At 44.1% G+C, this 17,598-nt stretch overlaps 1 protein-coding gene across 2 annotated transcripts in view; it reads left to right on the top strand.

The window, feature by feature from the left end:
* LOC311040927 (tensin-1-like) overlaps positions 1-17,598 on the top strand; it is a 135,358-nt gene that overhangs the window by 52,256 nt on the left and 65,504 nt on the right. For both annotated transcript variants that reach the window (XM_084051352.1, XM_084051351.1), the window contains exons 4-5: positions 6,244-6,297; positions 9,987-10,037. In XM_084051352.1, coding sequence (XP_083907478.1) covers positions 6,244-6,297; positions 9,987-10,037 — 105 coding nt within the window. The remainder of the gene's footprint in view (positions 1-6,243; positions 6,298-9,986; positions 10,038-17,598) is intronic.

The following is a 17,598-nucleotide window of genomic DNA, read 5'->3' as shown; positions in this document are numbered from 1 at the left end:
ATGAGAGACGAGGGCGTGGCTGCACGACACCGAGTTGGACATTTGAGGATGATATGCAAAAGAAGAAGAAGGGTTGTTGTTGGGCAAATGGTAAATGTATACAGCACCTTTATCCAAAGCGCTTTACCATTTTTACCCATTACCCATTCACACATCGATGGCAGAGGAAACCATGCAAGGCAACAAACTGCTCATGGGGAGCAGTGTGTTCAGTGTTGCTCAAGGACACTTCGACACTAACCCAGGGGGAGCCGTCTAACCCGGAATCTTCCGTTTACCAAGCGGCCACTCTTACCTCCTGAGCCACTGTAGCCACTGTTGGGGGCTGGGTAGGGGTTAAGGTAGGATTAGGGTTGGGGTTGAGGGAACACTGTGCTGAGGGGACATAGAAGACACTCTCCCTGGAAATCACTTCAGTTGGATGGAGTTTTAGGTTGTTTGGAGTTTTTGGCCGATCTTGTCTTTGTTGTGAAAACAATCATTTAATATTTAGACAGACCGCACAAACATGGACACTGGGCGTGCTCTCGCCTGTACACAGCCGTTTCTGTGCACGGTAGCATGCGTGCTGATAAGCACATGCACTTACTGATGAGTCTGATAATCCCATGTGGGATGGGTGAAGAAATTGTCCGGACACGCAAATAAAACATTCATTCATTCATACTGTATGCACTGATCCATTCACGCGTGCATCCACCCATACAGACTCTCTCTCTCTCTCTCTGTCTCTCTCTGTCTCTCTCTGTGTGTCTCTCTCTCTCTCTCTCTGTGACTCTCCCACTCTCACATTCTCTCTCTCTCACACACACACACACACACACACACACACACACACATACACACACACACACACGCACACACACACACACACACACACACACACACACAGAGTGGCAAATGTGTTAATTTATCCATTTGTAACTCAGAGACTGTAATTTATCCATTTGACTCCGAGAGTGTACAAATGGACCCCTTCGGGTCCTTTTGGTTCTATTTGTACGCTCTCAGAGTCAAATGAACACTCAGGATTTTACTGTGCGCACACTTAGAGAGCTGTCTAAACAGAGAATGTTTATGCAGAGTTCAGTTTGAGTAAAACGTTTCATTGACGGAGCTCTCACACTGTGCTCGACATTACGTTCACTGTGCATCTGATAATGTTTTGTCATCGACACCGTCACCGAACGCTGCCTGCGTTCACCCACGCCAGCCGCGCTGCCACCCAGCCAGATACAGTGGGATTAGCATTACACGCTCGACATCGCGTTGAAATGTCAAAACAAGACACAACGTCCCCCCCCCCCCCAATGCGTGCACACACACACACACACACACACACACACACACACACACACACAAACCCATCACAACGCTTCCAACCATGCATTAACCATCCAAGTCAAACAGAAACCCTGTCTGACATGGAAAGCTCTCCAAAGTGCTGTCGGAGCGGAGCGGCAGAGATCCTTATTTGGCCCCAGCTTTTCAAAGCGAAGAATTTATACTTTCTCGGGCAAACTGCCATCGGCCCTCTGCAGCGGTTCTCATGTGCGCTGGAGAAGCGTCTGAGGAATTCGGAGCATGGTCGATCCAATGGGAGCACTTTGTGTTGTTATTCTTATTGAAATCCAGCGCATGAATGATGTACAAGACCAGCCACACTCTCTCTCTTTCACGGGCAAGACAGGTGAACTGTAGTCAGATTTGATTTTCATCCACTTTATAGGATTGACACGTCGTCAAAATAATTCACACCTTGCTTAACCACACAAACCCTATAGCGTCCTCATTCTGGAGCGAACATTCAGCAGAAATTGTAGATTGATCTAGCTATTTTAAGAGATTTGTTGAGGGAAAAAAGGAGCGGACCAAAGTCCTGGGGTACCCGGGTCAACTAAGTACGTATATGGGGTTTAAGGGGTTAAGTATGATTTGAGTTGATTTCTTTGTCAACCAATTTACTCACTTGATATATGTGACCTTTGCTGTAGGAATATGGGTCAGGTTCAAAAATCCTGCACTGAGACTGTGAGAGGAGGGTGGCCCCCTCTGTGTAGCTCTTTAAATTCTTTGACCGGTCGTTGCGGCTTCACAGACCCCCCTCGTGACTGGATGAGATTAAAAAGCCCTTTTTGGTTCATGCAAACTAGGACTCTCATTATTTAACCCTAAGTCTCTCTCATGCAGAATTTCCTGTAGAGCGAGGTTATACACAACGATCAACATAGGGGTATCTTATCGTACAGTGGCAGAAACTATGGGATAACTTTTTGTGCAATGTGAAACGGGGGCATAAAATGCTAAACAAGTGTTGTTGAAAACTAGTAAAACTCTGGGCATTCATTACTGAATCCTCCAGGTGAAGGTTAACGTTCTGCGGTCCTGTTCTCTGAATGACATTATGTTTAAATGTTGTGTATACAGATAAAGATAATAGAGATTTGGCACGTTGAAGGTGACGTGGAACATTAACACTCAAAATAATTTCTCGGGTACACAAATGACGCCACACTTGTTAGGCGGGTTTACACAGTGCATATCTTAATGGCTTGAGATGGAGACCAGACAGGCTGAGGAATAGATGCCATGCACAGATACAGACCTCTTTACTGGTTCTCGAAGTGGGGTCCGGGGACCCCTGTACGTCCTTGAGGGGGTTCCAGCGGGTCCCCAGCTAATTGAGCTAATATGGCATCAAAATCAGTTTGGCTACCTTAACCTTATATATATACAGTAAAGGCTATTTGGATCTGCTCTTTCCCGAAAATCTTGACAAAATGTGAAATATTTGGAATATTTTTTAACACAAATGTTGTATGGGAGTCCCTGGCAATAATACAAAATACATAATACACTTAATTTGGGGGTCCTTGAAAGCTTGAGAGCCACTGCTGTAACTGGTTTCATCAATAGCTATTTAGCCCCCCCCAGCCCCTTCACTCTCTCCAGTACAGTCAGCCCAGAAATGAGCTGAACTGTATCATTTTACAGGCTTCGGCTTAAGGAGGGTAGGGTATATATATATTTATATATACTGTATATAAGTGTTGAGTCTGGTTTATTGGTGCCGGCGCATGCGCCTGAGCCTCTCACAGATCTTCCGTTCCGTTTTTTTCTGGTCTTCAGAAGCGCAAAACACCACGCATTAGTTCGCGCCGCGGCTGCCATATATGGACAAACCCCATCACTCTGATAGACCATGCTGTGGTCGGCGCGTTCGAGCTCGTGCAGCCGAGACGCGGAGCGTGAGGGAACGCTGGGTCGTGTGATTCCCGACGTCGGCGGTTGTGTTTCCTCTCGGCCCCGCTGAGGCTGTTTTGGCCGTCTGTCTGTTGTCTGCTCCCCCATGGCCCCCTGTCTTGATATCTTTGGCTGCTCATACGGTATGTCTGTCTGTGGTGTCGGTCTTTATGAATCACTATTAAAAAACAGAATATGACCCTAATCGCATTTGTCGCCTCGTATTGAATGGTGGACACGCACCTCCCCCGTGTTTTCTCTCTCCGGAAACTCAAAAGAGTCGTGCGTTGTCGCCAGCAGTAAAGTCACAATACTCACAGCACGCTACAACACACACGGCTTCCCGTCAGCCGTGAATAAAGTGAGATCTTGTGCAGGTGGACCTGCTTTGAGGGAGGGGGGGACGGGGTGTTCTACCACTGATATGTGTGTGTCAGTCACAGCCCGGGGAACTGCAGGAGTTGTAAACAGCACGCATGAGAGCAGAGATGCTCATAGGCCTGCGTCCTGCGTCTCTGACGCACCATATTGAAAAAGGACGCATTCACGGCACCCTCGTTGCGTCCATGGGACGCACTACAATTTAGCGGAAATTACCGCGGATTTGAAGGCCATCCGTGGATTTCAAAGCCGTCCGCGGATTACAAGGCATAGTGCAGGAAACAAGAAAAATCTCGGTAAAACACCGTCGTATGGAGAAGTATTCTCTCTCTGTCTCAGGGCATTGCGAGCTGCTGCTAGAGGGAGAGAGTGAAAGTGCTGCGCAACTTACAGGCCAACTTCAAAGCAAGTTAACGATGGCTCGTTGACCCCAATTTGACCACTAGGCAATCAACACTGAACAGCACTAATTAATGGCAGCTGTGATTCTTGTGTCTTTCCGTGCAGCCAGATATCAAATAATTCCCTGTAGAGCAGGGGTCTTCAGTGTTTTCAGGCCAAGGACCCCCTAGTTGAGAGAGAGATGAAGCAGGGACCCCCTCTATATTGTATAAAATTGTGTTTCAGATAAACTTTGGCTGCTCTTTTTTCCCTTTACACACCTATAACTCCAAAAATAGCCGATCTACAAGCTCACAAGTGTGAGCTTGTAGAAAAGGGATACTAGGATTCAAGTGGTTAATGTAAAAAAAAAAATCAAGTACTACAAGTACTACAAGTACTAGTTGTCGGATTTGGAATTGTGTACTTTTCTTTCAGATACATGTTCTACATGAATATAACCATATAAGATGAAACACGAGTTAAACGCTGTGCATTTTTGTGGGACCCATAAAATGTCCCTGGGACCCATCTAAAAGACCACCCTTGCATCCCAGGACCCATTGCATTGAAAACCTAGCAACATCACTGTGAGAGCGTGTTTACAACTTGTGCGGTACAGCCTCCGGTGTTGCAGGAGAAACTCGCTGTGGTACACACTGTACGTGTAGAGCAGATATTGTAGTTTCTATGCATTTGTATGTGATGATGTTGCGGTTTAGTTTTCAGATGATACCGGCCCAAATGTGCACATGCAGAATTGTACATGCATGCGCGCAATTACCTCGAGAACGATCTCTCTCTCTCTCTCTCTCTCTCTCTTTCTCTCTCTCTAGACCAGTGGTTTTCAACCCTTTTCATGTCAAGGTCCCCCAAATCGACTCATATTAGCGATTGGTTCCATTTGTACCCTCTCAGAGTTACAGACACATAAGGGTCAATTTGGTTACTAACTATTAATTTGGCTGGGGACCCCCTGGAACCCCCTCAAGGACCACAGGTGGTCCCCGGACCACTGGTTGAGAACCACTGCTCTAGAGTCTATCCACTCACCAACCTCATCATTTGAATGACTTTGTACCATCGTTTGATTCTATGTATTGACAGGGTCTCATGGTTTGTGCTAAACGTTGAGCTTGCAACAGCATCGTCGCTAATGGTGTGTGTCGCTGCCGCAGCCGTCGCCGTGCATATCGGAGCGAACTGGAATCAGATGCTATCCACGCAAACTTGCTCTGATCGGTGTGATGATAGCATCTCCAAGTCAACGAGGCTTTTGTTTTCCCTAATTAACCACAAAGCTTCCTTCCTTCCTCCGTCGATCTGCCGTCCACTGATAGTGTGCTCTGTCATCTCAGCCACTCGGTAAACATCCGTGGACGCGACGCAACACGCACACCCACTTTAGTGTCCAGGCACATGTTATTAACAGTGATGTGCATGTGTACACACACACACACACACACACACACCGTTCATGCGCAAATGAGCACCATCACTCAGCTTGTCAAAAAGGCTTGAAAACATCCTGCGTATAAGAGTAAATAAGATCAGTGATTTGTGATGTGGGATACAATAACGGACATATTAGCAGGGTTTTGTGTGTGTGCGTGCACTCACGCACATGTGTTTGTTTATCAAATCAAATCAAATCAAACTTTATTTATAGCGCACATTTAAAACAACCATGGTTGACCAAAGTGCTGTACAAAAAAACAAGGCATCAACAAAATACATACAGTATACACATGCGCCCACATGCGATCACAACATGCATATATATAAAATGAAATAAATACAGTAAGATAAACTCAAATGAGATTAAAAGCCAGGGAAAAGAAGTGAGTCTTGGGTAAGGATTTAAAAACCTTGATGGACTGGGCAGATCTGATGGAGAGGGACATGTGTGTTGTGTGGGTAATTCATAGAGTATATTGAATCACAGTAGTACCAGCCACTGCTCTCATGCTGCAAGAAGGGATACAAGAAGGGATACAACATTGTGGATCAAGCATTTCACATTCTGTCTTCTGCAAAGTTGAAGTTTTTGTGTATTTGTCCTGATTTTCTCTCTGTCTGTCTGTCTGTCTGTCTGTGTGTGTGTGTGTGTGTGTGTGTGTGTGTGTGTGTGTGTGTGTGTGTGTGTGTGTGTGTGTGTGTGTGTGTGTGTGTGTGTGTGTGTGTGTGTGTGTGTGTGTGTGTGTGTGTGTGTCTCTCTCTCTGTGGTTCCATTTACAGGTCACCACAGCATGTATACCGCCTGTACCGCCTAACCAACCAAACGCCCAACTGGTGAGTGTTTGTCCAAGTCTAACGTGTAGGTGTGTGTTTGATCAGCTGTGTGTATTCATGCACAGTATGGGTGCGTATACTAATACTTCCATGCATGTGCATGTGTGGCCTTTATGCGTGCGCATAGCGACCTGCGAAATATTGACGATCAAATAACCTTTGACCTCTGAGATGCAGTGGCACTTCCTGGAAATGTACCAGAAGTGACACACAAGTATCATCACGGTGTTACTGGGTGGAGGTCGGCAGTGGTAACTAAGTATATTCACTCAAGTACTGCATTTATGTTCAATTTTGAGGTACTTTGATTTTACTTCAGTATTTCAATGTCTTGATACTTTATACTTTTGATTAATTGATTGACATTTTTATTGTAGTCTCCTGCACCTCAAGATGCCCAGCCTGCACAGGCTTACAAGACACTCACAAAATTAACATGTACCAAGATGTCCACAAATACAATACATAAATATATTGATTGTTCAGGCTGTGAGTTATACTACATTGTTCTTCAGCACAACTGCCATGCCTTCTCTGGGAATTTTCCTAATACAAAAACTTGCTTAGTGAAGCCAACTTAACATACTGTACAACATTCAGACATCCAAAACAAATCCGGATTTTTATCCTTGATTTTTTCAAATAAAGCATTTCTTACATCTTTGTACAGTGGACAGTGAAAAACACTGCTACTCCACTGCATCTCAGAGGCAGAGGCTGTCTCATTATTTGACAGCTTTAGTTATTAGTTGCTTTGCAGATTCATATAATGAATCCAAAATATGCATTAACCACTTAAGTCCTATTTTATACTTCGGCTATCTGGTATTTTTGAAAACGTTTAGCACTTTCACTTTGTTACTTTAAGCATCTTTTGATGCCAATACCTTTGTACTTTTACAAAGGTAGTAAAATAAGAATACATGACTTTTGCTTGTAACATTTCTGCATTGTGGTATTGCTATCTGAGTACTTTTTCCACCCCTGGTGGTCAGGGGTCAGTTTCCATATACAAAAGAATTTCCTTCCCGTGCTCAACAACTTCCTTTAGAGCCCTTGTTGACGACTTGCTTCCTACCGTCCGTTCATAGACAGCTTTAGAGATATCCAGAGACACAGAGGGTGAGAAAATGAGACTAGAACAAAGGCACTGGCAGAGAGCGCAACAGGTTGCTGCACCCAGGGCCGGAGTGGGACTCCAAATCTGGCCGGGAGATACACGCTCACCCAGGCCACCCTGCGCGCGCGCAGCGCGCGTCGATTTTTCCGGGGGGCCCTTTTTTTGGGGGCCCTTATTTTTGGGGGGCCTTACAAAAGGGGGGCCTTTTTGGGGGTTAAAGGTAGGGGGGAGGCCCGCAGCTGCACTGAGCTGCAAGCAACACTGACTGCATTGAATTGAAATTGACTGTGGTTGGCCTGGCCTGAGCTTAGGAGAGATTTTTTTTTGCTGCATCATTTAAGCGCCGCGCTGGCTGTGGATGGCTGGCCTGACCTGATATTTTTTTTTGATGCAAAAGGCAGGCCACTAGAGGGCAGGCCACCGGGAATAGTCCCGGTCCTCCCGACGGCCAATCCGGGCCTGGCTGCACCCGTACTGAGAGAAGGAACTGCCTTCTGACTGACGGACAGTGTTGCCAGATTTTGCGAGAGAAATAAGCAACCAGGTTTATGAAAACATGCCTAAAAGAAGCGACTATCATACACATCGGCTATTTGAAAATAGCCGATGTATACAGTAGTCGCTTCTTCTACAAGCTCACAACGCTCCGACACGTTTTGAGCTTGTAGATCTGCTATTTTCAAAAAAATCTTGAAATAAAGTGTGGAATATTTGGAATATTTTTAACATCGTAACAATACAAATCTGGTACGGGGCTCCCTGGCGCAAAACATTTTCAGATGGGGGTTAGGGACAATTACATGTTAATTTGGGAGTCCATGACAACAAACCTCTGGTTTAAATAGTAATTAAAACATATGGAAACAAGCCCAAATAAGCAGAGCTACGCTTAATAAAATAAGTCCAAAAAACTGCAATTACCATTATTTACAAGCAACTTTGAAAAAAAACAAGCCCAAAGTCGCTTATAATAAGCAGACATGGCAACACTGCGGGCTTCTGTTCTGCCGATGTGCCTTTGAGCAAACAAGTGAATTGTGAGCTCCGAGAGGCGTACCACGCTGCTGCTTCTTTGCAGTGCTTTTGATTGTGTGTCTCATCTCCTGTATGCCCTCAGCATTCAATCACATTTCATTCATGTATCATGAATGATACATGGCAAGTTATGATGTACGGCAGTAGTAGTACAGTAGTAGTTATGATTCATAACGACTACTGTGCTACTACTGAGTAACACTGTGCTTCAGTGGTTCTCAAACCTTTTCGTGTCACGGACCCCCAAATTAGTATGCATTTGGCCCACATCTAAAAATATTTAGTGCCAGGGACCCCCATACAAGATTTATATTGTTAAAATGTTTCAAAAATATTCCATAGATTATTTTGAAAAAATAGCATATTTACAATGCAGCCCGTTAAGCTTCTAGATCGGCTATTTTCAAATAACCAGTGTACTGTATTCAGGGTTAAAGTTGTTAAACTCATTTAGATGCTACATCAACTAATATTGCTGGGGACCCCTTGGAAGCCCCTCAAGAAACCCCTGGGAAGCCCCTCAAGAAACCCCTGGGGGTCCCTCAACCCCACTTTGAGAACCTCTGGTTGCATCAGTGGCCAGTGCTGCACTCTGGGTCTGGATGGAAGAGGAACAGCAGACTCTTCAAATGGCCTCGGCTTGATAACTGAGCGGGAGCACTGGTTTTAAACCATTCAAACTGGGACAGTATCTGTGTCATTTTAGATTTTAGCATTGGCTATTCAAAAAATAGCAGATATACAATCTATAAGCTGCAAGCTTGTACATCAACTGTTTTAGAACATTTGTGCTTTTGATTGTGTGTCTCATCTCTTGTATGCCCTCAGCATTCAATCACATTTCATTCATGTATCATAAGTTATGATGTACGGCAGTAGCAGCACAGTAGTAGTTCTGATTCATAACGACTACTGTGTAATACTGTGCTTCAGTGGTTCTCAAACCTTTTCAAATATATATCATTTTGGGATTTTCCCTCACTTTTAGGGCTGTCTGGTTTTTCCCTAGTGAGCTTGATTAGAGGGTTGCACTGCAGTCAAGATCGATGTGATGATTCTACTGACCTCTGCTGGACGTCTTAGTGCAGCCTTCATGAGAAGACAAAATGAAGAGCTTGTTTCTTTTGACATGAACTACTATATCCACCATTTAGAAAATACAGTACACACAGTATACTAACGCCGTGGGAATTACCGTATATATTTCAGCAAAATTATGAGTATCAGAGAGACATTAATGGATTTACAAGTCTCACATCAGATGTTTGATTCAGTGTGTGTGTGTGTGAGTGTGTGTGTGTGTGTGTGTGTGTGTGTGTGTGTGTGTGTGTGTGTGTGTGTGTGTGTGTGTGTGTGTGTGTGTGTGTGTGTGTGTGTGTGTGTGTGTGTGTGTGTGTGTGTGTGTGTGTCTTTCTGCGTGTGAGCTGGATTCATGATTTTCTCTCTCTCTCTCTCTCTCTCTCTCTCTCTCTCTCTCTCTCTCTCTCTCTCTCTCTCTCTCTCTCTCTCTCTCTCTCTCTCTCTCTCTCCTCAGCCTCAGCCTCAAACAACTCCGAAGCTCCCACTAAAGCATGTAGACACCCCGGTAAGTAACACATCAGATTTTCTTAGGGATGCACGATGAATTGTTCATCATATCAGCATTGGCGGATACTTACTTAAAAAATGTGATATTATTAAAATATGCGATATCGGGAAAAATGATCCTGATATTTTTTGCCGATATTTTAAGATTGAATGTGAACCCGAAAAAGCCTTATGTGATGAATGAAGGCTGCAGATTCAATCAGGGTTGTCTGGGGAAGCTTTCAAAAGGGTCTACCTGTAGAACAAGTAAAAAGCAAACAAGTTGGCGAAATGTTACGTAGAAATACATGTTACTTCTTTTCTACATTTAAGTTGTTTGAACTAATATGTGCATCAGTAGGCCTAATACATCAGGTAATAGCGCGCCAGAGTCTGACATCACTGCCGCTAGAGGGCGCTATCCCCCTCGGTCACAGCGTTATTTTTTGTATTTGATTTCCCACATAGGGAATCTTAGATTGTGTCAGATAAGAACTGTGTTCCAAAAAAAATAAAACACCCGCCGATTTTAAGCATCAACTGATGGTGAAAAAGTACTAATTTATCCAATACTTTTTTTTGTCTCCAATCAACTGTAACTCAATGTCATAAACGACACAGAGTCAAATACATATGTTTATTTTTGGAACACTTCTTATATGACCGCAATCTAAGATTCCCAAGTGGGAAATCCAGCACAAAAAATAACGCCGTGACCCCAGGGGTAGTGGGAGCGACGTCAGGACTTCGGTGCTCTATTAGAATGCACAGTATTTTAGTCTGCATCTTACATCCAGAATCACAGTTACTGTATAATAATAACAGATGTTAAGGTAAACCCTACTGGAAACTTGTATTGCACATCGGTATCAGTATCGATCGATAGTTGCCCGGCGTTGCGCTGGTTACTGCGTTGACAACGCGTCGTTTCATGACACGTTGATCAGCGTGTTCAGGTTCTGGTACCCGGCATTGGCCGGGTTATTGCGTGGGTGAAATAGGCTCTCTCTCCCTTCCCTTCTGGCTGCCCTCCCCTCTGGCTCCTCTTTCTCTTTTACTCTCACTCCCTCTCCCTATACCTCTCTCCCTCTCTCTCTTGTGGGTGAGCGAGCTCTGGTCTGACGTCACATACAACTTCCGTCCCTCTTTCCCTCCCTTTCTCCCTCTCAACCAGTGTTGATTTTGCCACAAAATGTTGATTTAGTCATAGTCTTTTGAATATAAATTCCATTTAGTTTTTGTCATATTTTAGCCATCTTAAATGTTTAACTTTTTGTCTAGTTTTTTTCATCTAAATATCATAAGATTATAGTCTAAAATGTATTTTGGCGGGCCTTGATGGTGTCGTAATGGATGATTTTACACTTGGTTGCGTGCTGAAAATAGCAGATCTACAAGCTCACACAGCTTGTAGATCTGCTATTTTCAGAGCGCAACACCTGAGTGCAGCCAAACATAAAATGACTTGTCTTAGTTCTAGTGGATCTCTTCTCCACTATAGTCCCTCCCTGACATTTTGGTCTAGTTTTTATTTGTAGACGAAATTGTCAATATAGTCATCATGGCTTAGTTTTAATTTAGTTTTAATTTAGTTTTTATCAGTGAAAAATGGTAGTCGACGATTTTTTTTTTGTCATAGTTTTAGTCGACTAAAATCAACACTGCTCTCAACCTCTGTCTGTCTCTCTCTCCCTCTCACCGATCGAGCTCTGGTCTGACGTCACATACAACCTCCATCCCTCTCACCCTCCCACCCTCCCACCCTCCTTTCCTCCCTGTCTCCCTCTCAACCTCTGTCTGTCTCTTACTCTCTCTCCCTCTCACTGATCGAGCTCTGGTCTGACGTCTCACACAACAGAAACCGGTGCCTAACAATGCTTACTTGTGAACTGTGACGTCAATCACATCCATATATGGGAATAACCCGTTGCCTAACTACGCCGATTTGTGCCGATGTCAGGGCATGTCCACTCCATATATGGGCGTATTTGCGGATTAGCGCTGCCGTCGGGCATATCCATATATTGGCATATATCTGCACACCTGCCACATGGGTTCAGTTGTTATATTCTAGACGTCAATAGTCATGCCTTACAAATTCAAGGTTCTGGAGTAATATTTACTTGTAATAGAATGGACCTTAATACCTCTATAAATCCCAGGTGCCTTCCAAGAAGAAGTTAACTCTGAGAGTGTCACAGTGGACCCAAATGTGCACGCACGCACACGCAGACACACACGCACACGCACACGCATACACACACACACACACACACACATTTTTATTCACACCTCCCACACCACTGGTGCAGGTTTTGCTGGTCAACAGTCTCAACCACTGACACAAACACACACACACACACACACACACACACACGCGCACGCACACACATTCACCCACGCATGCGTCATAGTAATGACTGAGCGAAGGCATCCAACAAACATCAGCCCAGACGCTTGGCTCATCGGGAGAGTTTCTGCCGGTGACTCAGGGCCAGGTCCTAAACACTGAGCGATGACTCAATCTGCTCTCACTTATTCACACATAACTCACCTTATATGCACTCAGACGGAGAGAGAGAGAGAGAAAGATAAAGAGAGAGAGAGAGAACTGGGTGGTTGACGGGACAAATGCACACAAGGGGGCATGGAGGGGACAGGTTACGTTGCTTACTGCAAGAAGAGCGATGGAGATGGTCTATGAAACTATGTATGATATTGTCTCTGTCGGATAAAAAGCCACGGATATATATTCAAAGTTGGGTCCATTTTTGCACTCTCAGGGCTAAATTGACACTTAGAATATTGCAGTATAGGGTTGAGATATCGGTACATGTTAACACAGCAGATATGACTGGCAATATATACAAATGGTGTGGCACGTGGTAGAGCGCGTACTGTACCATATCATTATCAAGCTTAAACCCTTCCAGCAGCTGGCCAAGGTTACAATCTGACCTCAGGCCCATGACTGCATGTCATCAACCCTCTCTCCCCCTGCCTTTCCTGTCCGTCACTGTCAAAACTAGGAAATTTTGTGGATCTCGGGATCCGCATAGAAATGGCGTGGCTCCGAGTCGACGACGATCTCGGACTTGGCTCCAATATGGATCTCAGACTTCGTGTGACCAGTCTGTGATGTCAGTCGTCTATGTCATAGACATAGGTCGTGCTGAAAGCTTGCCCAAATTTGGAGTCATACACATTTGGATTCATGATGTATTTGGGCAAGCTTTCAGCGCCATCAGAGCCCTTGACTTCCATTATAAAATGTAATAGTTAAGTAAAAAGTATTTCAAAAGGTATAATACATACAATACTAACAAAACTAGCGGATGTATTTCTGTGGTTAGCTCTGGTCCATATAAGTTAGGAGTTCTCCTTAACACTATTTGACTCTTCTCCGGCCCGGTAGCGCAGTCTCTTGACTTAAGTAAAAAATAATGGTGTGTTGTGTTGGAATTTTTCCATTGACCAGATCTATAGGTGGCGCACAGTAGTGACTACAAAAAAATCCGGCCGGTGGAATATTTTCTTCTCTGGCCAAAACGTTTTTTTACACGGAAGATGGGGGGCTGAGAGTCTTTCCACCAAGGAGCTTTCAACACATTTAAACCGTCTTTGTTTTGGTGAGTAGCAAAAGTGTATTTTTTATTTTGACTAAAGTCGAGAGACTGCGCTACCAGCGGTATGAAACAAATGCCCGAAGAGTCACATAGAGTTAAGGAGAACTCCTAACGCTGTGGACCAGAGCTATTCTGTGGTCTAGAAATTTGGCGCTGTTCGTTCCAACAGATTGCAAGATGAGCTCCGGTCAGACACACACAGACACACAGACCCTTTCATAGACGGCTAGCCTCTTGCAGAGTCGTGCCGTAAACAGTTATCTTGAAAAAGATGTTTGACTGTCTGTGCAAATCAAAGGCATAAATGAGTATGCACACTGTAGCTCCCTTCAATGCCTTTATTGTGGCATCCTCGTAAAAGTGATGTTTCGAGCACAGTGCTCTTCCTCAGACTGATTGGCATAACAGAGATGCCACCTTACCGATATTTAAGATGGCGTCTCTGTTATGCCAATCGGTCTGAAGAAGAGCAGCGTGCTTGTACAGTAGGTGGATGCCACAATAAAAGTCGTTGAAGGGAGCTGCAGTGTGCGCCTATGCTTTTGTTTCTTTTGAGTTCAGCACATGCCTTTTTAAAGGGTGTGTGGATGTGCGTGACCTTTGATTCCCGTTGACTGTCTGTGCAAATGAAATAACTCATCATGTACTGTGTATAGAACAATTGTAAAAGGCTGTAGCTAGGATAGAGTTCGGAAGAGTTTTAGGATGAGTACCTGAGCTTGAGCCCATGACCCATGGGTTCAAGTAACGGGCCAAGTTTGGAGATGTAAACCATTTCAATTTCCTCACCTACTTGTTACTGCATCAAATCCCCGTTCCCTCTGTTTCCTGTTTCAAAGAAACGGATGGATGCTCATTGGTCGAATCCTATGACAGCATTCTTTTAGGTCTGTGCTATCAAGAGCATGCCACTAGTCATACTGACATTTTAGCACAGGATTCTCCTTTGCATTGAATGCACATTTGTTGAGTGCATGCCTGCGTATGTGCATGTGAATGTCTGTATGTGTGTGTGCTTGTATTACTATACTTGTGAGGGCCAAATGTCCCCACAAGTAGAGTAGAATCTTTGAAATAAGACAGCAGAAAGAAAACAACGAGAGAAATGGTTGTTTTATGGCAAAAAAAAAAGATGTTTTGGCTTACAATTACTATAGGAAAGCATTCAGGTTGTATAGTTATGCCTGATTTATACTTGGTTGCGTGCAGGCTCGCGCACCAAGAATAGCTGAACTACAAGCTCTCAAGGCATCACTGACTGGCGGCAGACAGGTAAAAAGTAGTAAAGTATAGTAATACAAACATATGTGTGTGTGTGTTTGTGTGTTTGTGTGTGTGTGTATGTGTGTGTGCGTGTATTTTCATGCCTGTGTGTGTGTTTGTGCGTGCGAGTGTCTGCGTGAGTGCGTGCGTGCGCGTGTGTTTGTGTGTGTGCGTGTGCGTGCGTGTGTGCGTGCATGGACTGACAGGGGAGGTGGTTGTGGAGTTGTGTTTATTCTGTTAGAATAGGACAGTGGTTCTCAAACTTTTCGATTTCAAGGACCCCCATACAGTAACTCTCAGAGTTACAGACCTGTACGGGTCCATTTGGAACCCCCTCAAGGAAAGCTGAGGGTCCCTGGACCCCCACTTTGAGAACCACTGGAATAGAATCCATCCAAGCACCATGGTCATTGGGTGTGGTCGTGTGGGGACTTGTCGAGGTCAGCTCCATGGACGGCTCTCTGTTAAGGTGTCACATTCACAACACCCATCTGGTTTGGAACGGCACACGTTCCTGTGCCTTTTCTGCACAATATGTAAATACTGTACACAGTACACACATATTAATAATAACAACACAATCTAGGGTTGCCACCTGTCCCGTAAAATACGCAATCGTCCTGTAAAAATGACAATGAAATATCCATCCCGCTTTGAACCCATACGGGACGAGATTTGTTCTGTGCTTTCACAAACGCCCCATTGCACATGTCTGTCACACACACACATCGACAGTGGATTTAACGATAATGAACCAGATAAAACACAGGCCAGCGAATCTGTCGTAGGGCCCAGGTACGACCTCCTGTGCCTTTTTGTCTCCTGTGCCAAAATCCTGTCTGTGCCTGCCCTGTACTGTCACGGGTTTGCCCCTAGTTACGGACGCCAGGGCATTTTAGAAAGTCTACCCGGCCCCGATAATCCACCACGCCCACAACTGAAAGCGAAAACGCATGCGTGCAAACAAAAAAAAAAAAAGCAAAAAAGCAGGCAGAATCAAACACTTGGCTTGTCAATGGGAATGTAAAATAAAGCAAATTAAGTATGTTGACAATTGTTTTCTGTTGCGTATCACGCATGCTGGCCTGTTAAACAGCATGCCTGAAGAGCAACACTCCCGTAACGAACACGAATAACAACATTTCGCTGCTTGTACCTGTATGAGTGACAAATAAACCCCTCTTGATTCTTGATCTTGATGCGTGGACACAGAAGAAGACCCGAGGCCGAGTAGTATGGTCATGGGTCTACGTGCCCCATGCTTCTCCCGACCCTGACACGGTATGGGACATTCTGTTCTTATCCATTAGATTTCCTACCTGGTTGTACTTATTAGCAAATAGATGTCAATGCTTGCCACCTGCCCTATAAATGTAGATTTCTGTGTATTGTCCGAACAGCTAAAGAGCAGACCTCTCTCAATTCCTTATAACTCAGACTTCCCCCGAGGTGGACATAGTATACTGCTTAATCCCTTATTATTTCTCCACATTGAAGGTGGCAACCCTACTGACAACACATGATGTCAACACACCGTTGTGTTGAGAATGAATATACACGTACTGGGCTGACCTATACTATAGGAATGTGCATGATGATATTCTACTGTTTCGAATATTTGAATATTTGACCTCTCCCACTAAAGAAATGTAATGATTTTTTTAATATAGAATGTATCATTAAATTCAAAGGGTATTGTGTATAAATCGTCACTTAAGATAATTGTTCAGAATGTTGAACGGCTCAGCTGATCGATAATAAATCTGAATGACACCATTCACCATTGCAGCATATAATGCAGCATTGCATTGGCCTATCAACTGATTTTCATGAGCTAATAATAATAATCATCATCATAAACACACAGTAGCATGTGTATTTTTTACATCATTGTATGTAAAACTTTATAAGAAATAATAGTGATACAATTATAACTTTTTTTTGTTTTGTTTATACAGTATTTTTTCGACTGACATGAAAATCCAATTTTGGGGACTGGCATGAATATTCGAAAATGATTAGCCTATATGTGTGTTTGTTGAAATTGATGCCTCCATGTGTCTGCATGCGGAATATGATGATTTCAAAGGAACCGAGGATGGATTTGGAGAGAAGAGGAGAGATGAGTGGAGTAGATGGTGTTGCCTTGGCTGTGATGTCTCTCCATCATGCTGTATCTACAGTACTTTTCTCCTTGCCCTGTAATCTGTTTTTAACTGCTCTACTGTCTTTGGCGCCTGAATTTCCCCAGCGGGATCAATAAAGGTCTCATATTATCTTAGGAGATAATAGGAGAGGAAAGAAATAAGAGGTAAAATATAAATTGGAGATCTGCATTGCATTTCATGTTGAGGGGGACATGGTTGAGTTTTGGTCCAACGCAGTGTTTGTGACAACAACTAACAGTCACAAGACCTTAGAGAGACTTCAAGCGAGCACGCACACAATGCAATGCAGTGCACGCGCGCCTTCAGACGTGCACAAACGCGGGGCTGCAGGGAGATGGGAGAGAAGTAAACACGGAGAGATACAATAAGGAGAGATAACAAGGCTGGAAGAGGAGGGGTTGAAGGAAACACCGAATGGGCGGGTAACTGGGGAAGGAGGTTAGCAACTAAGAGAGAAAATAAATAAAGCGCGGAGGGAGATGCAGGGAAATACGACGGAGAGGAGAAGGAAGACAAGAATACA

Source organism: Gymnoscopelus microlampas (genome assembly GCF_963454915.1).
Source record: "Gymnoscopelus microlampas genome assembly, chromosome: 24".
NCBI lineage: Eukaryota > Metazoa > Chordata > Actinopteri > Myctophiformes > Myctophidae > Gymnoscopelus > Gymnoscopelus microlampas.
This window is presented reverse-complemented; position numbering and strand designations above follow the sequence as displayed.